The 26,210-nt window shown below is 51.3% G+C and overlaps 3 protein-coding genes across 3 annotated transcripts; 2 read left to right on the top strand and 1 right to left on the bottom strand.

Moving 5' to 3' along the window:
* Positions 1 to 843: 843 nt before the first annotated feature.
* On the bottom strand, positions 844 to 6,814 carry ENH_00015550 (hypothetical protein, conserved; the record flags this gene model as incomplete). Its single annotated transcript, XM_013579006.1, has 13 exons — positions 844 to 989; positions 1,194 to 1,254; positions 1,386 to 1,563; positions 1,941 to 2,019; positions 2,171 to 2,346; positions 2,682 to 2,821; positions 4,101 to 4,188; positions 4,516 to 4,603; positions 4,729 to 4,859; positions 5,152 to 5,204; positions 5,470 to 5,603; positions 5,720 to 5,813; positions 5,951 to 6,814. 13 exons carry the CDS (start codon positions 6,812 to 6,814, stop codon positions 844 to 846), a joined length of 2,232 nt encoding a protein of 743 aa, XP_013434460.1.
* Positions 6,815 to 7,612: 798 nt separating this feature from the next.
* On the top strand, positions 7,613 to 8,647 carry ENH_00015540 (hypothetical protein, conserved; the record flags this gene model as incomplete). The annotated part of the gene is made up of 3 exons (XM_013579005.1): positions 7,613 to 8,021; positions 8,148 to 8,398; positions 8,537 to 8,647. The coding sequence occupies 3 exons, from the start codon at positions 7,613 to 7,615 to the stop codon at positions 8,645 to 8,647; spliced, it is 771 nt and encodes a 256-aa protein (XP_013434459.1).
* A 1,428-nt stretch (positions 8,648 to 10,075) lies between these two features.
* Positions 10,076 to 25,511, top strand: ENH_00015530 (hypothetical protein, conserved; the record flags this gene model as incomplete). Its single annotated transcript, XM_013579004.1, has 29 exons — positions 10,076 to 10,204; positions 10,424 to 10,874; positions 11,189 to 11,643; positions 11,841 to 12,070; positions 12,277 to 12,420; positions 12,566 to 12,701; positions 12,937 to 13,085; positions 13,290 to 14,282; positions 14,635 to 14,833; positions 15,004 to 15,084; positions 15,214 to 15,519; positions 15,754 to 15,925; positions 16,044 to 16,108; positions 16,337 to 16,562; positions 16,797 to 16,927; positions 17,068 to 17,346; positions 17,571 to 17,657; positions 17,812 to 17,949; positions 18,267 to 18,721; positions 18,967 to 19,043; positions 19,415 to 19,554; positions 19,879 to 19,921; positions 20,103 to 20,302; positions 20,524 to 20,633; positions 20,715 to 20,835; positions 20,954 to 21,007; positions 21,128 to 21,399; positions 21,563 to 22,262; positions 22,590 to 25,511. The coding sequence occupies 29 exons, from the start codon at positions 10,076 to 10,078 to the stop codon at positions 25,509 to 25,511; spliced, it is 9,465 nt and encodes a 3,154-aa protein (XP_013434458.1).
* Between the last annotated feature and the right edge of the window lie 699 nt (positions 25,512 to 26,210).

The raw sequence follows: 26,210 nt of genomic DNA, 5'->3' as shown, positions 1-26,210 counted from the left end.
CAGCGGCTTACCTAGTTGCGTCTGGCGGAGGGTAGCCATATTTACTTCAGACAGTAAGACCAATAAGGTCCTCGAAATAAAACCCAAGCCGGCAAATAAAACGTTGCATCCCCAAAACGTCTCCAGTTGCCGTATGGCGAGTAAAACTCAAGAGATGATGCATTTTGAAGTATAGTCCTCGCTGCATTTGAACTGTTTGTGGAACCTCTCCGTTCCCGTGGACTCGAAGCTCTTCCTACTGCAGGGTAGTTTGTGGTTCTGCCTCTTCAGGCAGCTTTAAGTATCTACTAATCCAATACTGAGCCGAATATGTCCACAGCTCCTACTAGTGGCATCACGATTTAGGGCTCCGGCGCTAGGCCCATACGTATTCGCACGCTGTTTCGGGTCCACAGGCCGGATAGACACTCAATATACGCAAAGCAAGTTAGCACGTGGCTTCAATAATTGCGCCAAGAAAAGCGGCGGCTGTCTTCTTCTATCAATTAATTCGTCTACTTCGGGGAGAGAATTTCAACTGGTTTCAGGAGTGAGAAATAAACAGAGCTTACATGAGGCCACGCTTAAAAGAAACATACTAAATCCTCGCCACGAAGACTGTCTTTGGGTAGCACCAAAAAATTGGTCTCTTCAGCATTTGCAAGGACGCCCTTCGCATGCTGCCAGAATAGCAGTATTGGCAGACAAAGGTAAGCATTCTTATTCATTTCTACAACAGAAATGCAGCCAATCAGGCGCCGGCGCTCGGCCTGTAGCTGGACTTTCCAGGAACAAATAATAGCACTACCCCTCCTTCCAATTTTGCATTGTCATGCTGCGGTTAAAGTGCATACTTCCAAGCCTTCAGAGACCTAAATCCTTCCGCAGAAGCTGAAGCCCCGTAGTGGGTGACCCTGAAAAGATACAGATGTAGGCGCAAGCGGCAAGCCAATTAGTGTTGGTAAAGAGAAAGTCACTGACGAAGGCTGCGGTGAAGACAGAGGCATCGGCTGAAACACAAGCGCACCCGAAGAAAAGAACAATAATATGAACAGTAAAAGAAATAACAATCCAAAAGTAAGTAACACATGGGAGAGAAAATACAGCATTTTTCAGGCTTCCACGTGTTGACCCCGAGAACCTAAAGTGTCCTCGAGGCGTCATGCCTGCATTTCATAACGTAAAGCCCGAACAGTGATCCTCTGACTGCGCACCTGACTTTGCGAGTGATGCCTCCGCGGCGCTTAGTGTCTTCTCGTCCAGCCGCCTTCTCACCTGTGGTGGCAAGAGGGTGGATGCACGTTCGTCCGGTTTCAAAATGCAAGCTCTATGGGTCTACCTTTATTGTCTATTGCTAAACTTCTTGCATGCTACTCCCGGTCGATCCATTCTCTGTGCTGCCTTACTTCTTCTTCCATGTCCGTCTGTTTCGTCTCCGCAGCCGTCTTGAGAATTCGCGAGACAACGAACACTCCCTTTGTCTCCAAGGCAGAGGATAGGCGAGACTCAAAGATGGACCAAGCACGCGACAATACAGCTGGACTTCCTGACTTAATTAGGCCACAGGCGGCCCGCTGAGATGCTCTGCAGATGTATAGAACAGAACGGCACAATAGATTATGCTTACGCGAAGTGTGTGGGGCCTGTAGGAAGGCGTTTGAATGCGCCTTATTGTCGCTTGTGCTGTGCCGTGCTCTTCCTTCCTCTTCTCTACCGCTGCAATCTGCGTCAGTTCATCACTCTGCCCGTTCCTTCTGTTTGTCTCGAACGTCATTCTCTCCTGTGCTTCCCCTTAATTTCTCTTCTGCAGCCTCTCCGTGTGGCTCACTTTCTTGCCCACTACTTTGGTTCCCTCTCTCCGCCTCTGTCTGTGCTTGCACAAGTTTGATAGCCCGCTACGCAGCTTTATAAATTTTGTCACTCAGCTAGGCAATAGTGGCTGTGCGTGCAAATCAACTTACGGATTGTTAAGTAGCTCTGGTGTCTCCCGCTTGAGATCAGCTCCAAGGGCATCCATTGCCTTGAGGGCCGCTGTCTCTCCTGTGGGTAGTCGTGAAAACAAAGAAATAACTAAACATGTTGGCTGGACAGCCTCCAGTGAATATAACAGGGAGGACACAGTCTCAAGGCGCCTCTGGAAGCGCCAAAACTGCCAGCAGCCCTGTCTTCTGTATTGTCTGTCACCCCTTACCTTCAGGGAGCGACGAAAGCAGCAATAAGACTTTCGAGGCGCAACTGTCTCGCAGAAGATCCCCTACCACACGCTGGCCTGCTGTTGCCTCCACTGGGATGGATTCAAATGCAGCACAAAGGGCAGATGCAATAGTTGGCCGCAGCTCCGATAACCGCTGAGAGAGCGACTTGAGGCTGCAGTAAAATGGCAATCCAAAAAATGCGAGTTACGAGGTAACGGCCAGAAAGTAAGAAACCGCGAAGATTGACAGGGATATCTGGCGCCATATCTGTGGTGTAAAAGACACTATGCAGGCAGACACAGTGATTCCCGTTGCTGACAAAGAAGCAACACGAAAAGGTGCACACCTGCACACAGATGGATGCAAAATAGACGGCATGGTAATGCAAATACAGCTGCAGCGGATAAAAGCTGTTATGCGAAAGAAGAAACGGCAGCAGCAACAAATGAAGCACATTGTCAACGAAAGGTCTGGTGTTATGCGCTTTTACTGCTAGGTGGAGAGTACCTGGTGGGCGAGGGTAGAGACAGAAGGGCCTGATAGTGCGTTGGCAGCTGCCTACACACACCATCTTGTTGCAGTAGCTGGAGCAGCAACAGGTGCCCGTAGGGGTCGAACGCCAAATCAAGGGACTTTGGCAGAATCTCCTGCAGCAATTAACATGAATGAATCACAAGAGACACCAAGCGAATCAAGTCTGCTCACTTGAATCACAGCCCTATGCCCCGCCCTTTGTTTCCTGTGCTCTGCGCGCTGCACGCCATACACTGACAGACACGGCAACTACGCAGCTATGTAAAACTTGACACCAGCAACCTCTCGTATACGTACATACCACATGTACAAGCCTATATATATCCATATCGTACGCGAAAACATGAGTGTGCATGTGTAACATGAACATAATATGCGCAGCAAGCCCTTGTAGATATTTGTAAATGCACGCGTTTTTTGTGTGCAATTGCACTCATCAAAGTATGTAGATGTGGTAAGGGCGTTACGTCGGATTATCTGCAGCTAAAGTACAGGAATGCTTATGTGGGCATACGGCGTCCTAGTAGGAGAGAGGCGCATGCAATGAATATATGTATATTGCAAAAGACGATTGTGCGCTTGTGCGCGTGAGTACTCATCTGTGAATGCGTGTACAAGCAGGCATATGATGGCCTGATACGCCTTTGTGGAAACAAAGAGGTGTATGTAATGCATTGAGATACATGAAGAAGCCGTGGCCATCGATAAGTATACACAAAGCCAAATGCCCGGCAACCCACTGCCCATTTTAACCACTATACAATGCCGACAGAAACAAACCCCTGGCCTCTTTGTATGCTTACAAGCATCCAGCAAATACTTGCAGTAATACAGATGAAGCAACATGTCGGAACCAGCTACTTCATATACGTGAGACGCAGATCAAAAATTGGAGTCACGCACCACTAAGCACAGATAGATAACTACGTTATCTGTGTAAGTGAAAAAACACTTGTGCGCCGTGTAAGTACTTATTAAGCTGTCTGCAAATATGTAGAAACCCCTGTCCCTTGTATGCAGCCGTGCCTTGAGAATCTGTTCACTGAGGAGCTTTGTGTCGTCCACCGTCAACAGCAGCCGCAGCAGCAGCACGCAATCCACCGCATTGGTAGCGAACGCCACACAATGTTGCTTCAAACCCTTGACAAACCCCTTGCGCTCCTTGGCCGTTGCGAAGCCCAACATGCAGCACAGAGCCTGCAGCAACAAACCGGAAATACGCCCTAAGCACTCAGCTCTATACCTTTGGCAGACGAGCTCCATACCGTGGCAAAGTGAGCACCTAAAAGTAAAGAGTGCAGTGTGCATGCATGCGTTTGTGTCTTCATGTTGCCCTAGATAGTAGTTACAAGTTTGAGCTGCATACGCAGCGTCTCTTGCTACGGGCCTCACCTCCACGCCATCCTTGGTTGTGGCCAGGTGCAGGGCGCCTTCGTAGACGGTTTTCCAGATAGCGCCTTGCTCTTCTGCGGAAGCCACGCTGAAAACCGAAGACAACACACAGTCAGACTGCAACAGAAGGTGAAGAGAACACACGCAATGCAAGACACACAAAAACTGAGCAGATCATATCCAAATATACGCGAAAATGCACAAACGATAGAAACAAAGCCAGGACACGGTTTTCTTTCTGACTGCCATCACACAAACAGAAACACCACATAAACATAGCCGCTCAATGGCCAATTTCAGCATAAACACTTAACGACTCTGGCGGCGGCAAGAAAGTGCACAGATGGACAATCTAAACCGGCCTAATGCCTAACATTCCCAGGCAGTTTGGCTCCAGATTCTTACTCTCTCTCACCTGCAATAGCCCTTCAGAATGCGGTGTACGTACGCCTTACTTAGCAGTTCCTTATCGACAAATCTTTGAATTAAAGTGCTAAGCTTCTCTGCAGCACAGGAAAGCAAGAGATGAACAGACACCAGAAAGATGCACATAAGCAAAACACAGACAGCGGCGAACCATTTCCCTTCACAGTGCACCCGCACCGGATTGCTGGCGGCAGTATCTTACCAAGGGTCGTGGCCTTCTGTTCTTCCGACAGGAGTCCTGCCACCTGCGCAAACGACGCCGCTTGCAGCACGTTTGGCACAGCCACAAGCAGCGCCGGCTCCAGCAGTAGAGAATTTAGCAGCTTCTGCTGTCTGCAAACTCACAAAAAGCATCCCATGCAGGCAATTATCAGAAAGCATATGCGTGCGCCGCACGTGCTCAGCACCCAGGTTTTCCTATAAAGCTCCACATGTTTATTTGGTGCGCTTAGCAGGCTTTCGGTGGCCTCTTTGGAACATTACAGGGAAGACTGTAGCGCTGGTCCCACAACATCCAGGGGTTCTCAAGTGATTAAGGCTGTAGGTGCACCAGGACTTGAGAAATCTATCATAGTCACACTCAGGGGTGAAACTGAAATTTGCGATTTCCTCAGGTGGAGCGTACCCCAGCGCTGTTTTCTGAGAGGTATAAATGTATTCCCAGACGGCTGCACCATGCTGCACAGGAAAAAAACGCTGAGCCGATGAAACGCTCATTACAATAAAGGACCTTCTGCGCCCCCAGTTCATTAGCCGCAAGAAATGCAGAGCAGAAAAGAGAAAAAACTCGGACGGTAAATAGTAATGGAAGAAAACAGGCAAAAAGCGGGAGCAAGCATCCCAGCAGATTTCAGGAAATGACTGGGAAAAGCACTAATGAATTAGAGCAATGCGTGATGAAAGAGAGCATTGGTGGAAAAATATAGAGAGCCTCGTAGTTCACCTTTGTAAATGCGGTGTCTCTGCGACTGGCCAAGAGTGCTGCGAGCTTCTCCTTTTGTTCCGTAGTGGCGTACAGATACATTTTAATGCATACATGATGAAACGACTTGCATTCGCAGAAGACGATAAAGTCCTCTGAGCACGCCCAACGCACTGCCAAAACAAACCAGATAAAGCTCCAGAGCATGGACCCTAAGCATCAGGATTTTGAATTCATTCGGAATGGCGTGCCCAAGCTTTGACAAGCCTACTAAAAAGCAAATCCCACAGGCGCTTGCGGGTGTCTCCCTCAGCATATTTCAAACAAACTTGCGCGAGACGTGCTGTGCAGCTGTGGCGGTCCTTCTGTGGGCGCACACATCATGCAGTGTACGTACAACGCTCAGTTTACTGGCGCTGCAAAACGCGTTAGCAGCGCCGCGTATAAGCAGGAACAGTTTGGCACTTAAACGCTACGAAAGAGTTGGGAAACGCGCACGCACTCGGGAAAGCGGGGCTTCTAAGAAGTCCACGGCACTCTTCACCAAGCTCTTTAAGTCCTTGTTGCGGCGGGGAGCACCAGGTTCACCAGGACTGTCGGAGCTTTCGCTGGCTCCCCCAGGGCCCTCTACTGTTCTTATGCTGCGCAGTATGTCATTGTAGAGTTGATAAGACTCGTGTACAAACACTTTATCCTCAGCTGTTTTGCTGTTGATCACTAGCCTCAGCAGCTTACGGCGTTTGCTGCCGCTCAACTGGTGCCGTTGCTGGCTGTCGCCGGAGTCTCCTTGTGCTTCGTTTTCAGCGCACTCTGAAGGACCAGTTTCAGACTCTTTGTTGGATTTTCCTGCCTTCTTAAAGCACGCAGCAACTGCAGCGTCCGCTGTCTCACCAGGAAGAAGCAGATGCGGAAACTTGTCTAGGATAGCGCGCAACCTCTCCTGCCCATTCACAAGCTTCCGCTTGCGGGGCTCTTCGCCGCTGCGACCACCTGTCAAGGCGCCATCTTTGAGTTGGCCATTCCGGGGCCTTTTCTGAGGCCTTTCCGGACCCTTTGCACCTTTGAAGTCCTTGTTTCCCCTATCTCCGTCAGTGTTCTGTGCCTGAACTTGTTTCTTCCCAGGTTTGTTGAATTTGCTTTCAGCCTTCTTGTGCGCAGCTTTGAAACAAGTGTCGCCGTCGAGGCCTTTGATATCTGGGCGCTTTGGAAGGAACCCACCTTGTTGCTCTCTTGTTCGTTTCTCCGCTAGCCTTTTTTTGCCTTGGGTTTTCTGGTTCTTCTTTGGTCCCCCCCGACGCGCCGGTCGAGCAGATGGCCTCCCGTGGCGCTGGGCCTTCACCTTTTTATCAGCTCGAGGGCCCTTCATTTCAGCGGATTGCAGTACGAGGGGCAAGCGCGGGAGAGCCTCAAGGGTCAGGGGCAAGACTTGTGGCCTCTTGGGGATCTCTCTTACCCCAGTTAGAACCAAGCGCCTCTCGTGCACTGTAAAAGGAGCCCGTTAGATCTCAGAAGTACAGGGGGCCCGCTGCTGAACGTTCTCAGTTGCAGTGGGGCCCCACGCCAATCGATTCGCTGGGTGGTGCTCGCAAATCAGCGGGGTGGGATCCGCATAAAACATAAAATTGTAAAATGCAGATATGCATGCGTTGTTTTTTATTTATTTTTTAGCTCGTTTGTCCAAATGCTGCCGTGCATGCAGGCCGGCTATCTGCAAGACGTTTAGGAGACCCTGCTAGGGCTTGATGCGTCATTGCCCTCAGAGGTCACTGACCGAGGTTCCTGGTTTCTATACTCTGCAGCTCGGTACAGCAAGATTTCAGTTTGATGTAAGCCGATATAGAGGGCTCAGAAAGGCAGTGCACCTGCCGTGTGAAGCACCGAAACGAAACTAGTCTACTGGAGGGACCCAGCCGCCCTGCTGCCTACTCTTCCACTTTGAAGAAATGCCATAACGGCCTCTAAAGAGTAACAGCAGCAAATACAGGACTATTGCTGGATGCAACATGAGAACCACTGGTCATATCGAGAGAAGGCGCAACAGCTGCAAGCCTTCTACTTGACTAAACGCGCTTAGCTGGGTCGCACCCACAGTTTCCTCAACAGGAAGAGTTTCGACACGAAGAGAAAAACGGAAGCTCAAAGGCGCAGATAGAAGCACTTTCAAATGTTTTCAGGCGACAGCGAACCCTCTTCCGAGTCGGAGGCTGCAGCGGAACTGCTGGAGTCTGTGCTGGGCATAGGTGATAGCCAAAAGGAGAGCATGGTGCATGAAAGCTCTGACTCGGGGGATCATAGGAGCTCTGCAGCGCCCAGATCTTCTAATCCTGAAGGTTCTAGCAAGAAAGGGGAAAAAAGGGAGACAACGCAATGCACGAGTCCCAAACACACCGACAGAGAAGGATACCTTCACCCAGAGCCTCACGAAGGGCTGAAGCTTGAACTAAAGGGTTTACCTCTACAAATTGGACCACCTTCCAGTCTACGCAAACACCCAGACGATATAGTGCGACTGCAGCCGCACCAGAGATTGCTGCGATTGTGTATAGATGGGGATCCTGATGCGGACCCAGCCGGTGAGCATCACTTTCTTTCTTTACTGTTTCTTCATGGGCGCGCATAGCGCTGATCGACAATTGTAGGTTAGGTAACTCATAGTTTCACCACCCGTTGTGATTCACGGTGGTTCATGATGCATGCAGAGCTGCTTTCAGCCTATCTGGCCTCTCTGGGGAGCAACCCGTTACAGGCGTCGACTGTTCTCCAAGACAGATATGTGCAGGTTGGAGGCATGTGGTACCTGGTGCAAAGAGATGCTTCTCGGGGGGAGATTGTGTTAGGACCAACGCCGTCAGATATTCAATTGCTAACTGCAGAACGACATTTAGGGCAACTCCGTTTCTCCCGTTGCGAAGCGCCAGAAAATCATCTGGCTGAGGAAGTTGAAGAGGAAGTGAGAACCGTTTTGGCAGCAACCCAATACAGCACAAGGTGGAAATTTGTGTGCTTTGCTGACAGGGTCAAATTCCGCATTTTACCCCAGAATTGCCGCATGGTGATTTCGTAATGACTTGTGTTTCGACTGTTGCAGGAGGATACCACGTGGGAAGCACTCCCGTCTTTTGCGCGATTTCACAAAATTGAGCAATACGGAACAAATGTGAAGCCCAAAAAGCCCAAAAGCCGCAGAGCCCGAGGCTAAACAGCCAACGGTTGTTGACGTATGCTTGTATGGAAGTTTTCACGCATTTCGTGTGTGGAGTTCTATCCAAAACTTAAACTGAGAATGCATTAACATATATTGCGAGAAAACTTGCACAGGCCTATGCTGCAACACACAAAGAAATGGTGAAGTTGCAGCACCGTGCAGTTCGTATGTAACTGAGTTCTGCCTATCACAAATCAGCGTCAACGCAAGCCGCGAATACGTTATAGTAGAGCGAAGCTTCAGTGGCCAGTTTTAGTTTGAATGATACCTTCAGGATTACTTATTCAGGTCACGAGTGGCGACTTGAACTGTTCAGTCCTTGCCATCTAGACTAGATCTATGTTGTAGGAACAAACGTTTGGGACGCAGCCCGAAGAATCGTTGCCTTGTTCTTACGGAATAGTGCAACGAAGCGTTCGTTTTCCCCTTACTAGGGGAGAAACTATCGCCAGTTTCCCGTCAAGGTCGGGCGGTAGTGCGAATTTACAGACACTGCTGCATATTGCGTTTTCGCTTTCAGCTTATGGCGTGTTCTTCTGGTCCCTGGCTATGGTTTTTGACGCATTGCATCGATATCCCTGATTTGTGACGGCGTTGCTGGGGATAGTTTCATTTCGCTGGCAGGCTTCAGATTTTCTGCACCCAATTGTACGCAAGCCAGTGCTTATTCAAGACATTGTAGGGCAGCAAAGAGGAAGCATGCACTGGAAATAATATGGCACGAAGCAAACCCCAGATAAACGGGTGACACGTGCGCATGCAGTCCTCTTCCATGTCAGAAGTGGAGCAAACGGATTTAACAAATTTCGGACCCAGAAGCTGGCATGATGTGTCCCTCATGGAATTGTGCTATCCACTGGGTCTCGAACGCGGGTCAGTCCGCGCAGGTGAAACTGGCATGTGCGTTGCTGGGGCTGACGTGGCGATGGAACAGGCTCGATCCTTTACATGAGTTTCTGTAGAAGGCACAGTTCAAATTAAAATTCATTTTTTAGAGTTGACCTGCAGTACCACGTGTTTATTTCTTGCGTTCCTGCCCACGGTCCCACACTCCGGACTTGGGCGCGCAGCTATCGTGACGGTCTCTCATCGAGTCTACATTTTCCCATTGTTACCTTCTGCTCGTTCTGCTATTCAGTAGTCTTGTGCATTATCTTCGTCCGATTTCTTATATAAAGCGATTCTCTGCGGCCTTCGCTGGTTGCTGGCTCTGGGGTCATCCGTCCCCGGGCCGCCTTTGCGCATCTACTTCCACTATCCAGCTGTTACATGGTGCGTGGTCCCCATTCCGACTTCTGGAATGGCGTTGGCTGAAGAGACACGTGAAGCTGTGTCTGCAAGGGCACTTAAAAACATGAGGCACAACAGCAGCGACTAGATGGGCTCCTCAGTTGTACAGGCAGCCATCTTTACCCCTTCAAGATGGAGGCAGCACTGAGGGCTGCAGCGCTGGAGGAATTAGCTCTGCATCCATTCCCTGGGATATCCTTCGAGAGGCTCTGTGAAATTTTGCATCAGGAGAAGGAGTTTGACTTGGACCTGTTCACAAGAGTAAACGCTCAACTTCTTTGCTTCTACTCGCTTCTCGTTCTTTTCTGTTTACGTGGTCACATTTAGAAGCGAAGAGACTTTTGATGCCTCCATACACTGTCAGGCCCCTCAGTGGATACTTGAAAACCAGAACGCGCCGTTTAGTGAGGAAAATGCTTTTGGAGTGACACAGAGCTCTCTTTGGAATTCGGCGTTTGTTTTATTTGCGCTTCCTTCCAGGCTGTTCTCTGGCGCTCGCTTTACTGTTGCCACGATGTTGATTTCACTCTGTTCTCCTCATTCACCACCCAGCAGCATTCCCAGCCTGCTGCACCTGCTAAGGCGCATGCAAACCATGGGAGACTGGTAACGTGGAGGGATCCTGCGGTTCCTCCCGATTTGTTGGGAGTGCCTAGCACCATTTATTGTAACAGTGAAGGGATAAATGAGGCCGCTACACGGAACACAGCAGGGGAGCCTTCAGCTACTCCTGCAGACTCTTCAGCAGCAACTGTAGCCCCAGACGCATCCTTAGAACAACAGAAACAGTGGCTGTTGGCGGCCTGTGCAGAAGTTCCTGTTAGACTTTTGACCGCCACAGACTTGACCAGTGACCGGCCGGACTATGAACGCCGAGTAAAGGATATACCGTTTCAAATCCTTCGCAATATTTCCTGTCACAAGGAAAACGGTGAGTTCTGTAACTAGCAAGCTAGCGCAACACCAGTGGCCTTATCTAGCGACAAGATTAGCAAGACAGAAATACATGTATCCTTTTTGAAGAAAGTATTGCTCTTTTCCACTAATTCAACGCTTGCTGCCACCTGTATTTGCAGTGGCAGTTTTGGCGTTGCTTTCGTTGGATGGGACGCTACTGATGTTCTTGTTGATTCACTCTACATCTTCTGGTGTGGGTTCGTCTCGTGGTACATCTGATAGTGTGTGATATGCTGGTTTGCTTCTTGTGCTCATTTCTTTAGCTATTTCTTGTGGATTTTGGTTCAGGCCAGTGGCAGTATCGTATAGCCCAGGAGCTGCAGATGGATCCAAAAACTGTTTTCCACCACTTGAAGCCCCTGTACAGAGATGAGCTCATCTGCCATATGCAGCTCTCCATACCACCCACTCACAAGCTGGGGAGGCGAGGGGGCTCCACGGGTGGCTCCAATCGCAGTAGAGCGGGCTCGGACTTTCCCGCTGAACTCCATGTTCTGGAAGGAACAATTTCTCCTTCTCCGGGGACACCAAGGACGAATCTCACCATGTCTGCTTTGCTGTGGAGCAGCAGTTTCTTCTCCCCCGTCAGGCTTCCGGCCCACTTGAGAGGTCTTGTGGCTCTGCAGCATTTGCTGCCGCTGCAGCAGCAAGCGGTTCGGCTGCTGCTCAAGGCGCCCAACAATATTTTACTTGAAGAGGAGGTCAAGCAGTTTTGCATCTCCAAAATTCTCACATCTGATGAGGTAAGCAGATACTGAAGGCGCCCCACTTTGCTTGAATGTTGCTGCTACTGTTTGTACTGCTGCTGCCGCACTGCTTCTGCGGCTGGTGGCTTCCACATAGTTTGCATGCATCGAGTTCTGCTTCTCGGAAATGCGGTCTTTCTTCGATTACTGCAGTTTCTGCTGTTGGTTGGACAGGTGCGGTTGTTGCCGCGCAGGCACCTTACTTGCGTTTTAGCGACAAGCAGCTGCATCGCCTGTTTTACAAGCTGCGGGAGTCTCTAGAGCGAAGTAACCAAGTGCAGCGGGTGAGGGCTTTTTGCAGACAGACAGCTCGTTTTGAACGATGTCTTCTTTTGTGCCCCTTCGAGGCATCACGCACTACAGCTAAAAGCTTGACACCACAGGCCCAGGAACACCAAGGCGAGACACGGGGTGGCAAGATGATGTGAGTTTACGTGAATCCAAGTCCATTACTTTTACTACGCGTGCGTTCACCATGTCCGGTGGCCATTGGCTTTGTAGATGGCCTCCTTTTGCGGGTCTCTCATTTCCTATTGTGATGTAAGCGTATTAGTAAGTACTTTGGGGAGCGAGGCTTACCTCATGGCTTTACTTCTGGATCCTGATGAAGCTTTCTGTGAGGCTCCGCAGCGCCCAAATCAAAGTGGAAGAAGGTACAGTCACAGCGGCTGCGGAGGCCGCCAATATCCCAGATGTAGGCAATAGAAAAGAAGACCGAGGTTTGTCAGGTACTGTAATGGAAGTGGAAGACGGAGATGATGACCCTTCACAAGTGTACGTGTGGGTAGCCATATGGGTAAAGGGCTCTAAGTGGTGTGACAGTTTGATTGCGAGGCTGGAGAGAAGCGTCAGATGCTTCGGCAAACCATGCCTTCACTGGTGCAGCTTGGACGCTCTCGACGCTGTTTCGTCACTGCAGGGTGGACTTAGATGGGGTGCCATTGGCCACTTTGGCTTCTCTCTTGCTAACTGCCGCTGGCCCGGAAGGTTTGACCACGGTGGAGCTGTCTCGGCTGCTGGGACTCGATATTAAGCGCAGCGGGAAGGCTTTGGTGGTGCGCCATTCTGCTCCTCAGTTGAACCTTTGTCTCGCACTTCCCTTTCCGAAGTGCTTTTGTAGACGCCCTTGGCCTCACAGTGCCTCAAATTCGCCTATGTTCAGAGTCATGCGTACACTGGAAGTGTGCTGGGATTGCTGGGATTGTATCAGCTACGGCGTTTGTCTGTTTTAGTGAGACGCGTGCGCGCTTGACAGTACATTTTGAATCCTGTGGGGTGACTCTGTCTCAGGAGTTTTCTAGGCGAAATTTAGTCTCGCGAGTGGCAGAGAGGCGTGGCAAGTGCTTTTTGTACAGATACATCAGCAAGGATCTGCCCCATTTCCAGGCACTGCTGTCCGAGTCGCCCTCCGCCGATACGGCCAGCTTGAATGCAAGGGTGTGAGTGCTGTCTTGCAGCAAATAGGGATACACACTGCGTACAGTCAAGTGCCAGCTCGCCTTTACAGCTTCAAGCCCTCTTCTCGAATGTTTCGTTTTTCGTTTGGAATCGTTGGTGCAATCGCAATAAATTTTATATGGTAGGAGCTGGCAAAACGTTTTGGTGCAGTGCAGTGGCTCCATTTTCGTTTGCTGCTACCTCAGGGAAACTGAAGCTCACAGAGAAAGCTTTGACATCGCTTTAGGTTTAGAAGAAGACGGAGGAGGCGAGAAGAACAGAGCAGGTTCGGCCTTCTTAACTGCAAGTGGTTACACTGGTACCCCAGAAGTTGCCAAGAAAGAAGTATCAGTCTATTCAGCAATAGTTCGTATCCCATCGAGAACGCCGTGGCTGAGAGGACAAGCCTCATTTCCCACTGCTACAGAATCAACAGCTGCTGCTGGTGGTGCTGCTGCTGCTGCAACAGAAAAAGCACGGGAAAAGGGAGCTAAGGAAGCTTGTTATGACCGATCAGCACGCCGTCAAGGCGGGAGGCATCAACAGCAGGACTCCACGGCCCGGTGTGGAATCAGTGTCGGAGAAGACATTGGGACTGTGAGTGGGCGCAAGAGACCCCAAAGTGCAGAAGCTCTTTATGGGGACACTGAAAAGCGGTCTCGCTGTCGGCATGAGCTACCGCGCACGTTGAACGAGGTGGAACGGAAGCACACAGCTGAAGCATCACCAGCTGCTATCGCTGCCAAATGTACGGCTCCTTCGTCGCCAGCAGTAGCAGCAGCATCTAATACTTTGCCGTCCTCTGCAGATGTTGCCGTAGAGTGCATAGAACTAGCGGATGCGGCCCTTCCCGGTGCTGTGTCGGCAACAGCACAAGGGCCAGGCCTGGCAGGAGACAGTGCTCTAGTTACGGTTGTCTCATCGACATCGTTGAGTGGCGCTGTTGAGAGGAGTGCATCATGTAATTGTATTACGCCCGCATCTTCGGATATGGACATCCAACGCGTGCTGAGGGAAATGAAGGAGAGAGCGATTCGAGAGAAATTGCCGCCTCGTACGCTGCGCCTGTTAGAGACACCCCAATTCGTGGCGCGCCTGGTGCTCTTTCAGCAGGCTGTCCAGTCGTTTGGTTGTTGCACGATCCCTTCAATAAGCAAAGTCATCGCGGACGCGGAGAAGACGCCTAATGGCCCTGACAGGTAAGAACAGCGTTTGTGGGAGGATGAGCGCGAACCCAAGATCGTAGGTTCCGATTCCTCTTGTCGAAACTGTGCATATGTGGCTAACTAAGGAATGAGATGTAGCGACTGACTGGACCACTGGAATTCGTACTCAAGTTCGTACGACGGCCGTCACCAGACTTCAATAAGAAGGCATGGATGGCGGCCAAGCAGATAATATTGGTTCTTTGTGAGGTCTATTATTTGTCCCTCAACGACGTGATTTTGCGAAGCATCTTGATAAACCATCTGTTCTTTCCATGCGTACCTGTCCGAATTCTCCCCCGCTGAAGGTGCATATTTGCGCTGGTTGCGACTTTGCGCATCTCAGAAAGACGGTGCACCGCATGGCGGAGGTGGCCATGCAGCTTGAGCCGCGAATCCGAAGGGGCCGTGTCGCCGCATCGAAGAGCTCAGCCGATCGCTTAGAGGGCCCTTCAGGGGTTTCATCAACGTTTGCAGATATCACTTTCTTCTTTTGGGCTGAAACGCTTGACGAAGAAACTGCAGAGCAACGCGTCGCTGCGCTGGTGGGGTCATTTTGAGGTGCCTCATGGTTCCAGCACTTACATAAACAACAGTTGTCCGCTGTTCCCCAGGCCTTACTAGTTACTGACACTGCTGTTGCTGGCATCCAGAACTGTTGCTTCTACAAATTGCTGCGCGGACGCTTGGCTTGTTTCATGTCTGCTCTGCGTAGATTACCCAAAGGAGGGCCCATGGCTGTCGGGAAGCTATCCGACGGAATCAGTTACTGCTAGAGGGGAAGCTCAAGGAGGCGGTAAGCTCTGAGGGCGCATTCAAGGGGTAGAAGTTTCAAGATAACAGCCGAGACTGGTGGGGCTGGCGTCGCCTGTGTCTCTGCCTTCCAGCGACATTAGCTTTATCAGGAGCTGTGATAATTTTGCAGGGCGAAGAGCTCCGGCTGGCTGGAGCACCAGCGGCCCCTGTGCGAGTTCCTGAGCTCCAAACGGGCAGCAACGATTGCCTTGATATTTCGACAGCCCAGCTACAGGTGCCAACGGAAACTCAAAAGTTGCCTGCATCTGATCTGGGGACAGCAGACTCATCAACACAGTCGCTTGTAGGAAAGCAACTGAAGGGTCTCGAACGAGAGATTTCTCGTCTAGCGGAGCTTGAAAGCCGCAACGCATACAACAGCGTGACGCAGCCTGGACCTCCCGCAACAGCGGCTTCTCTACTTATGGTCGATAAGGTGGGAGAGAAAGGCAGAGTGGGCAGCAGTGCAATAGATAGAGCCCCTTCAGAACGTCCGTTGTTAGTGCTGCCATTGTCTGTGGGCTCTACAAAGGGCCACCTGCAGGCGACAAAAGACATCAGACAGTTCGGAAGGGAAATTGCATGCAAGCAACGCTGCTTTTCCTTTTGATGCCTGCGTATCTCCGTCATGGATAGGGTTATGTGGCGTGAGTGTGTGGGGCAAATTCAGACGCTTCCTCGGGCATCTCTCCAGGACAAGTTTGCGTTTAGCCAGAGGCATTTAGCTTTTTACGGCTTTATATTCCCAGTCATGATCCGCGCCAAGTGCTTCCACCAGTACCTACTTACGCTCACGTTGCAGCTTCTGGGTCTCGCTGGAAGTTTTCCTGCTGAAGGTCAGGGTAAGAAGGATTTCGGCGACCTTGCAGCAAGATCCCTTGTGGATCTCCTTAATTTACCTGAGAGCTGCTGCTATTACTTGAGCAGCAAAGAGTAGTCTTTTCTTTTTCCTGCCTGCAGAGGGTGCCCGTCTCACCGTTTCTTCTATGGTCCGCCGAATGCCCTTGGAGATGTTTCTTCGCCTGGTGAGAGGAGGCCTGTTAATGGCCTCTGAAGGCTTTGCCATGATCAGTATGGATCTCTTTCGGGCCAGCCTAAAGGTGCTATCTTGTTTTGACGGCCGGATAGACATTCTGCCTGACTTGTCCGGGGTTTGTTTCTGAAAAGGGAGGGAACGAGCACATAATCAATCCCGAGAACTTCGGGTTGTAAATGGTTGCCCAGATTTCGTTGGGCGTCTGCTTACATTTCAGATCGGCTGTGGCTATGCCTTGCCGCTACTGGACGAGCACCTCGCGAAGGATTCGGCCTCTCGCCAGCCCCTGTACAAATTGCCAGGTCCCCTTTTTAGGCTACTTGTATTCTCAAGCCGACAGTTGCAGTCTTACAGGCAGCTGCATCCCAAAGCTAATTTGCCTCTTTTAGGACTTGGAAAAAAGAACGCCGGCACCGCCGTCAGGAAGCTCTTGTCTCTTCTCGGTGCGCCTTCACTCCAGCTGTTGCTGCCTTACGTTGTTGTTTTGCTTGTTTCTTGGCCCCTGGTCATTTAATGGCCGCTAAACAACTGCTTTTGAGGCTCACCATGGGCATGTTTTGCAACTTACTGATTGCGGCGAGTGCAGCGATTCTGTTTTCCTTCCACCCATACTCTCACGTTTGATGAATCGGACTGCAGCGTATGGCTTGGAAGGCGTGTACTTCGATCGTTTGTAGGTCGAATGGGGATAGTATCTCAAATAGAGGTCGCTCCCGAAGGAAAAAGTGAAGATCGCACTTCGAAAGCTCCTCCAGGGGCCCACGCATGGCGACTGAATAAGGTCCTGCGGCTTCCGGAATTCTCTGCGGTATGTCACTAGGCATGTCCGTTTCTTGTCAAGGCAACAAGTGAAGTGCTGCTGCTGGTTGCTGTATCAGTGCTGCGCATGCCCTGTTTGTGGTGGTTTTCGCAGTTTCTGCACTTGATACGTGCCTTGGTGTTTTGCAGATAACAGCAAAGGACGGAGAAAAACCGAGCGTGCAAGTTAAGGAGTTCGATGGTCTCTCGCACGAAGGCGTTGAAAGCTACTGGCAGCAGCTGCAGCTGCAAGTCTCGCAATGGGTTTTGGAGGAACGGCAGATGACTTGGGCAATGGGTAGTGACTCACAACCCTCTCAGTTTTTCTCTCCCCGCTCAGGGGCAGGCGAGGATTTACAGCAGTCGGATACAGAGGCTCTGGCGGGCCACAAGGCGACCGAGGACACACACTACTCGAGCCGCAGGCGGGTATGTCTGGTTTTGCTCGGATACGTGGGACCCATCAAATGCATAACACGCAATCATCTGTTAGTGTATACATACATATTCAAAACGCTCTGTTGACACGTTTGGCCTGGCCACCTTTCGACATGCATCATCAAATTTTTCTTTGAAAGCTTTAGTGCATGTGAATGCGACAGGCTTCGGGCCCCCGGCAATACCACGGCTACTGCTGTCCTTGCCTGTTTCAGGTGCAGCTACCAGAAGTCTTCCCTGTCGCTGAGGCATTTAACTCAAAGAACTGGAAGGGCCAGGTGGCCTTTACTGGTGCTGCGAGGGTTAGTTCTCTCCCGAGTTCGTGGTCTTTCCAGAAAGTGCTGCGTGCATATTACCGTTGCATATGTTCTTGGCCGCAACCATGGGCTAGCTTGGAACCGTTGCATGAGTCACTGTTTGTTTAGGCCTGGTATGTGGCTACGTCTGTTGTTGCAGGCAGCCATGGATTCTTTCGCGGCTGAGACCCTGGAAAGATTGCGAGACGCCAGCGGCGCTGAATTAGAGGCCTTTGTTCTCAATGCATCTTCACCGCAAATTGTTGAGCTGTCTACACGAGTTGGATACCCAGCAGATGTGCGTTTTAGTTCTGACTAGCTGCTTATGTCCACTGGAAGTAAATGAAGTGTCAGCGCCTCTGTGGGAATTAGAAGGATCTTTGGTCGTTGCTACGGCGAGAATAATTGATATTTGCCCAACAATTTGGGATGGGGGACATCTGCAAGCTTGTTTTGGTTTTCGTGCAAGAGTTCTGAACAGACGCTGGTAGCCTCCTGGCTGCGTCTCAGGTGGTGGCCAGTTGTTATGCCTTTTCCAGGTGCATGTATGTATGCATATATTTCAGCAAAGGGACGAGCTGCCCATCACTTTTTGCCGTTTGTTATTGTCTTCAGGCAGTGCTGCGCTACTTAATTCGTGTTTTTGAGATCAAGGGCGGTTCCCGCAGCAATCAGACGCTGCTTATCGGGGGCAGTTTTGGGGATAGGGACGAAAAGTTCCAAGTTTTAGAGGACAGGGTCCCTACCGCGTCGTCACAGATGCCTAGACAGGCAGCTCAGCATGAAGTTTCCATCACTTGCCCGTCTACTCCTGGTCCCTTCGGCAACGACTCGGCTCGAATTGAAGGACAAGCAAGAGTCTTGGGAACACCAGCAAAAACGGAGACTACGGATAGAGACCGGGGACCTGGCCTCTTAGTCCATCGCACACGAGACGTGCGGTTTCAGTGCCACCGCTGCGGTCATTTTTATTCGTGGGAAAAGTCGCTGCGCTTGCATTACGAGAGAGCTCACCACGAGTCGCTGCCTGCCGACGAGGTTTTGTACGTTCTGCCTTGGGAGCGCAAGAGGTGAGTGGACGTTTCAATCAGTATCTCTTCTACCCTTTTTCGTGGAGCTTCTTAGGTTTGCCGGTACTTTGGTTGGATTGGTTGACTCACTGTGTGCCGAACATGGAGAGTGACGAGTTAGTTTTGCCAGGAGTGGGAGGCGGTCAAGTATTACGGCACAGTCAGCGCCTGGTGTCTTTTCCAGAGATCGGTGAAACCCCAGAATATCTGCAGCAGAGGACATTGCATGCTTGGGTTTTTTACAGGCGCCTGGAAGACCAACAACAGAAGGCCGAGCTCAGCAAATTCAGACGAAGACGCCGCACTGCATTCCCTGCAAGAGGTGAGACTCGAGAATAGGTCGGATCACAAGTGCCTTGACAGCATAGAGGGTAGGAGCGCTTGGACACCTAAATAATGGCATTTCGCCTAAAAGGTAACTAGGAGATCCCGCGAATGGAAGTTTAGATCAAAAAGTATCCGCCTGAGAGGAATTGAAGCCTCCTGCAGCAGTCCACCATCTTCGCACTTCGACACATATGTGTTTGTCTATATCACCTGCTGCACGCATACTTTTGATTGTTCGCTTGTGTATCATGGATAACGGCAAGGTGAAAACCCACAGATGGTAGCAGCGGGGTCCTCAGCAGTAGTTTGAGGGAGTTATCGATGTGAGCAAGCTGTACCATCTCCAAAATAGCATTTCTGGTGCAGATACCCCAGTGGATCCGCTACAGCTGGCGAATTCTCATGATGAGGAAGCCCGGAAAGCTCGCGAGCGTTTTGAGGGGCGCCTTTTAACACGAGGCTCTGTTAAGGTAGTGGACGTACCAGCCAGCGGCTTCTTGCTGCGAGTAAGGACAAAGTGCTGCACTGCTTCCGGACAATATTTTGTTGAGGGCGAAACAACCACTGATTCGTGATTCACACACTTTTACAGGAATGGTGTCGGAGCGGTGTCACATTCTTGTTCTATCAGTTGTGATGTCACAATGCCACACCACACTTCTTGTAAAGGTTGTCCTCGCTACTAGTATTTCATCTGTCCGTTGCTAATCCAGGCTGTGTATGTTCGCCAGACCGTGGCTCCTGTGTGCTTTCCATGGTGTCTGTGGTTGGTTGCTGCTGCTGCTGTGACGCTTTTCCTTCACATGCGGCATGTGCATTGTTGGCCTTAGGCTTCGGTAGATGAAGAGGCAATTCTCGCTTCAATGGGTCGCGGTAAGCCCTTTTTATATCTGCTGATGTCTATCGCAATTACTTTTATTCTTAGGTTTAGTTCAAATGCCTCGCTTACGATTTGCTGTAAAAGCTATGGATTGGTGTTTCTTGGAGGCTGAAGCACTCCGTTGGAACTGCTACGGTGTATCCCGCAGCTACTGAATTCCCCTTGTGCCTGCAGAGGATGAGATCACACTAATAGGGGCAGCTGTCGTTGCGGAGAGGCTCTGGCTGGCAGCGTATAGCCCTCAGAACCTGTCACGGGGCCCAATGGTTCAGGCGGAGAAGCTTGAGAACCGCAGCGGAGGGCCTTTGTCGGAGGCTTGGCTGTCACCATCTCCCTCTCAGTCTCTTCCCTCAGAGGAGCATCCAATTTGGCAGGTCGGGTGTGGCAGTGTCCACTTATTTCTTCATCAGCACACGAATAGTGATATTCGGCTACATATTTGAGCTTCAGGAAAGATTTACTCCACATGTGAAATCGGAAAGCTGACCTGTGGAAGGAGCTAGATGGCCAATACTGCATGAACTGCTGACCCTGAGTTTATTAGGCGGATCGCGATTGCGCTTGTTTATTTTTGCCTTTACATGCCGCTTTTCAGATCCTCGGCTGCCTCTGCGTGCCCCCGCTGGCGCCTTCTAGAGCGCGTCTGTTTTTAGGCTTCGTACTGAGTCGGCGGTCTTTGAACTCTCGCATTTTTAGTAGCTTTCGGTAGGTTGTTTCATCGTGCCATTATTCAAAGCTCGCTGCGTGCTCCTCATCGACGTGTACTGTATGCGCGCTTGTTGTCAGGCGGCTTGATCCTGAGTCCCTTCGTCACTTTGTCCTGGAGGGTCGCATCCCTTCTGCGCTTGAGCTGCGCCTTCACTGCGGGCTTAGAAGCGAGGCTCCTGTGGTCGCAAAGAAGTCTTTGGTGGGCTAAATAACTGATCATTTCACTTCCTTCTCCTTACTTAGTTCCGCATGCATACCTACCTCAGTTTTTTTCCACACTGTCCTTACACTGTGGTTTTTGTTCGGGCATTTCTTAGGTATGCCGTCCTTTAAACAGTCCCCGCATCATGATGGCTCGCAATATGCTGAAGGTGGGCTTACACTCGCTTGAGTGCAATTCGCAGCACTGTTTTAGAGCTCCCTCTGTCTGAGCTTTTCAAAAATTTCGTTGCGGAGCTTTCTGGGTTACTTCAATTGTGGCCTCGTTGCAGGCTGTTGTTTTTACACCGTTGCCATATTACCGGCCAGCGACTCAGTTGGCTGCACTCCGCGAGTTGCGTCCTCTGGAGCTCAGTGCTCTGTGGAGGGCGTGGCAGCGCAAGGGCTGGGTGACAGTCTTTAAGCCTCCCTCTGTGCCTTCTTTGAAAGAGAAGAAAGATGCTGCTTCTGCAGAGACTGCAGGGAAGCAATTACACGTCTACAAAAAGCCGGAAATAGCCGTAGCCCTCGAGGCCAAATGCCGTCGCCCTTTCGTCCTGAGCAGGTAAAATACTGGGACGTGTTTTTTCTGCCTATTTTTTCTACACAGCTGAAGCTGTAATATACTTTCACCACTTTCCGTGTCGTCTTCTTTTTCCCCTTGTACGTAGTGCCAAAGCCGAATTCCATCTGCCTGCCGCTACATTTGATTTTCTGGCGATGCGCAGCTCCTCGCGACTCTCACTTTTTGGGCGGCTGTGGGACTACCGTGTCATGTCCTCTCTTCTTCATTCCACGTTGGAGCTGACACCAAGGAAGCTGGCTTCGCCTCTCTCATCTCACGGCAATTCTACCCCGAAAGGTGCAGCCAGCACAGGGGAACTAGCAGGCAGGGCCACTGCATGCTCCTCTTCGGCTGCCGCTCGTCACATTGGAAGCCAGGGTACAGACGATTTGCCACATGATATCTTTCTGGCCCAGTTGGCACAGGAAGAAGGGCAAACTCTTGAAGAAGGGCCTGCCCTCGATGAAAGCCGTGGTGAGACCAACGAAGGCGACTTCCAGCTCCTTCAGCTGCTCGAGAGCGCCCGTCTGCAGCCGCCTCCATCTGAATGCTTGTCGATCCCCGGCGAACCTGGCGAGTTCTCTGCCTCAGCAGAGAACAAAGTGGCTGGAGAATTGACAGGGCCTGTTACGGCTCAGCTGCTAGCGGACTCGGAAAGCGATGCCGCTACAGTCGCCGGTAGGGTGGCAGTATCCTTGGGTCCAGACGTGTCCGGTTGCGAAGCACTTGCTGCTCTGGAAGGCCTAGCTAGGGGCACGCTGTGGTTGTCTCCTTTCTGGGGAAAGGAGGGCTACCTCCCGGATTCGCCAGAGGCTGCAGCTGACGCGGAGCTGCTAAAGCTTTTGGAGGAAGAGGACCCACTGGTGAGTCTATACTTCTGCATTGTACAATAACAGTAGTCACCGCAAGAGCATTTTGTCCTCCTACCTCAAGCTACTGCGCCTGGAGTCGCGTGGAATTTTTTGCATGCTGATACGGTTGGCTGCTGAGGCTGTTCTTCCGCAAGAAGGCCCATTGCTCATTGTCTTTTAAGAAGCCCATCTGGCACTTTGCCAGTTCCCAGTCTAACCAGCAGGTTGCTCGGTCGATAGTGGCATTCAGGATGGCTTTCGGTTTCACAGCAGCAGTTGTGGTGGGAAAGAGTGGTGAATGGGCGGTTACAGCAGTGTGTACATTTGAATACTGTGCAGGATGCTGTGCGGGAAGAAGATGGCCTTTGGAATAATGTACCGGAGTGGCTAAGTGCCATCTCACTCAGCCGTGGAGACGATTCAGGAGAGCCGCTTGCAGAGGAAAGGCCTGGAAGGAAGCCAACAGAGGGGGGCATCGAGACACACATCACTGCGCATGCTGCAGGGGTACCTGAGATTACGGCTGTCACCTGCTCTCTCTTGAAATCATCAATCCCGCGTGAACTGAGGGCAGCTCACGCAACAGTAAGACTTGCTGAGCCATCTTTAAATCCGACAGAGGTGCCCAGGTCGTCTCAAGAAGAGGTCGGCTCCATTTCTGGGATTGGAAGGCTATGCCAAGAACTGAGGCTAGCGCTAGAGGGAGGCCCCGCGGCGCCATCTAGGCCTACGGAGCCTGCTTTGCAAACAGCAGAGCATCAGGAAATGCATGTAAGAGGCGCTTTCCGCTATCCCCGAAGAGATACAGCGGAGCTTCCCCCCGCAAGCCACTTTGCCGATGGAATCTTTGGCGCATCTGGGGAGCTAGATGCTTTTGACGCGTCGCTGCTGCCCCCTGTCCTCACGGACCGTACTGCATGTGCAGCTGCCTCCTTTGGTTTCCTTGAAGAAACAGGCAATACAGAGGCAGATGCGGATTCTCTCGAAAGCGTGCCTCGACTTCTCAGGCCCGGACTGCCTGGTGGTTTTCCGGTGTCTCTCCCCACTTATGCAGATGACTACAGGCAGAACTGGCGATTCGCTGCAAAAGCTGTTGAAGCCTTTGCTCCTCCCGGCTGTCTGTGCAATTCGACGTGCGGTGGCAGATCCCAGCTTAAAAGAATGGCAGAAAGTCTCGACTCCCCACCCAATGTGATGACAAAGAGGGACCGTACTTGCGTACCCGTACCACCACTGGCAGCCTTTTCGAATCCTACCGTCATACTCCCCCAGCAAGCCCTCTGCTCCGCTACGGAAGGAGAGCACAAAGGAGATGGGCCGCTCAAGATTTTCATGAACTACCTGCGAGGCACCTCTGGACCTCAGAACTTTCCTTCCAAGGAGCGGGGCATCCGTGGGCGTGGCTCACCGCCAAGTGGTGACTACCAGCTACCTGCACCTTTACTAGAGATTGTGAAGGGAACAGCTCGTCTAGCGCTGCGGATTCAAATGCACGAGTTGTTGCCACTGCTTCCTACGCCACCCCAAGCACAGGCTGCTCAGCAGCTTCACGAGGTGGCTGAGAAGGAACTTGCATTCTGCCGCGTAGCTGTCGCTGCAACGGCTGCTGCTGTTCCTGCGCAAAGCACTACTCCAGATGTCCAGCATGCGGTAGATGATGACTATAAGGACATGACGGTTTGCGTGGCTCTGGCCTTGTGTCCTGCTTGGTTGCTTAGCTGCGTACTCAGAGCGAAAGTGGACGGCGCGGCTGTGCCAGATCTGCTCCTTGATCTGTCAAGAGAGACAGCAGCTGACCCAGGAGCTGGGAGCGGCAGAGAGCCTGTGCAGCTTGCAGATTTGCGAACCGCTTCTTGTCTTTACTTTAGGAGAGCTGCATGTAAGCTGGGACTAGGAACAAACGACGAGCATACGCCACGCACTCATCACAGAGCTCCCACAAGGCGCCCACCAAGTTCAATCATAGGAGCTGCGGGCGATGACCAAGACTTGGAGACGAAACGCTTCGCAGCTGCGTGTGCTAGTCAGTTGTTTCTGGTCTCCGTTTCGGTGCTGTGTTCCTTACGACTTGTGGTACCAGTTCCTGCAGGAGTCAGCTGGCGGTTGGTGGCTGCTGCCGATGCTGCCTCCCATTTTTGTCTTAGAGAACAGCCCATTGTGCGCGATCCGCTCGCAGTTCGCTGGGCGTTACATGGAGCCTCAAACGAGGCAATTCAGGCTGTGGAGAGTTTGCCTGTGGCGGATTCATCAGGTTTGTTCCCGCAATCACGGGAAACTGACGAGGGAGGCGACAACAGTTGCGGAGGTGTGGTTGAGCCTTGTGGCCGCTGCCAGGAGAAGGGAAGAACCCGACCTGCGATGATCCCCCGAGCCATTTTGGCAGCGTGGGGCTCAAAGAGTGCCAATAGCCAATGCCAGGTTCGACAGCACGAAGACGGAAGTGTTTCGTCTTCGCCAGGAGCGGATATAAAATGCGGTTCTCATCTGATCGTTGGCACTGTGCCACATTCGCATGGCGAAGAAGGCGCTTCGGAGGATAGCCGGCAGGCCGAGATTACCAGCTCTTTTTACAGCGCCCTGCTAACGTGGGTTGATGTAGGAACAGAGCGGCGCTCTTTTTCTGCAGCAAATGAGCCTGACAACACAGCTTCTATCGAAACCGCGACTGTAGACGAAATCTTAACGCCCATGAGGTTGGTTGAAGAATGGCTCCCAGCGTGTGCATGGGTGCGACTGGACGGCCGTCTGCACGCCTCACTGGTGCAGCTGCTGTGCCTGAGATTATGGTCCTTGCTGATCCAAAGACCTGGGAGCACGGCCCAGCAGCTCCAAGGAATGCTTTGTCTACTAGATGACTGCGAAGTGCAGTTTCTTCTCCACACACTTGTGGAAGAAGGCATCGTCACAGCTTCTCTTCTCTGGGGGCCCTTTGCAGCCTTGTGCCCAAAGTATGTTTGTCGTACGAAGAGTAGTGAGTTCTCGGCTACGGATGGAAGTGGATGCATTTGGCTGCCGCGTGGAGAGCCAATTGGAGGTCAACGGGATCCCTGGCTTAATGATGGGAAGTTCGCACCAACCTTTCAAGCCACAGATCATGCGTCTTCGGAGGCCGATTGGCACGCGTTGCATGTCATTGATCACATACTGAATGTGCAGGCTATCTACTTACCCAATGCTGCAGCGGAAGTCCTTCCAAAGTTCCAGCCGCTGTTGCTGCCTAAGCTTTCCCGTTGCAAGTGCGGATGCTCCGTGCTGCTGTGAGGTGTTCAGAGTTTAGCGTTGTTTGTCCTATGCGACTGCGCAATGCGGTTGCCCCTCCTAAAATGATACCTCATTTTTCAATTTCGCATATGTAGATTATGTGGGCCAGGCTCCCCACAAGTCAGCTCACAACGTGCTGTTTGCTTCAACTCATACTGTGCATGTTAATATTCCAGAGCTTTTCACAGTAGAGCATGTCAACATGTGCTCAATGCACGGTTGTTCCCCTGTGGGCGCCCTCCGGAAGTCAGGCATTCGCCTTTTCTGATGATTCGCCTGAAGATCAGGTCATCCCACTTTATTCCCCTCCATTTGGGGACGCATTTGTTGAGGCACTCGTCCATGCGTGGGTGTGTACTGCGAGCAAAAGTCTGGCACAAAACGAGTTCCCGTCAGCATCCAATTAGCTTGAAAAGATCTGAAAGTTATAGGCTTGGGGCGGAACTGGCAGATGGAACTGCGCTTGCAGCACTGTTTGTTGAGATGGTCACTTTGAGGGGCTGACCAGCCACAGCTCGTAAACTTTCCCGGGTACACTTTCCCGGCTACGGCTCTGTTTTAACGACAGAGCCGTAGAAAAATTTCCGAATTCAGATTATTTTGGCTTTACATTGTTAGCTGAAGGCAGAGATTTGTCCTATGTGGAAACTATTTGAACTTTTCGTTGCCATGGTTATGCTGTTTGGTGAAGTGTAGGTG

Source organism: Eimeria necatrix, genomic scaffold (genome assembly GCF_000499385.1).
Source record: "Eimeria necatrix Houghton genomic scaffold, Enh_scaff14, whole genome shotgun sequence".
NCBI classification, from domain to species: Eukaryota; Apicomplexa; class Conoidasida; order Eucoccidiorida; family Eimeriidae; genus Eimeria; species Eimeria necatrix.
This window is presented reverse-complemented; position numbering and strand designations above follow the sequence as displayed.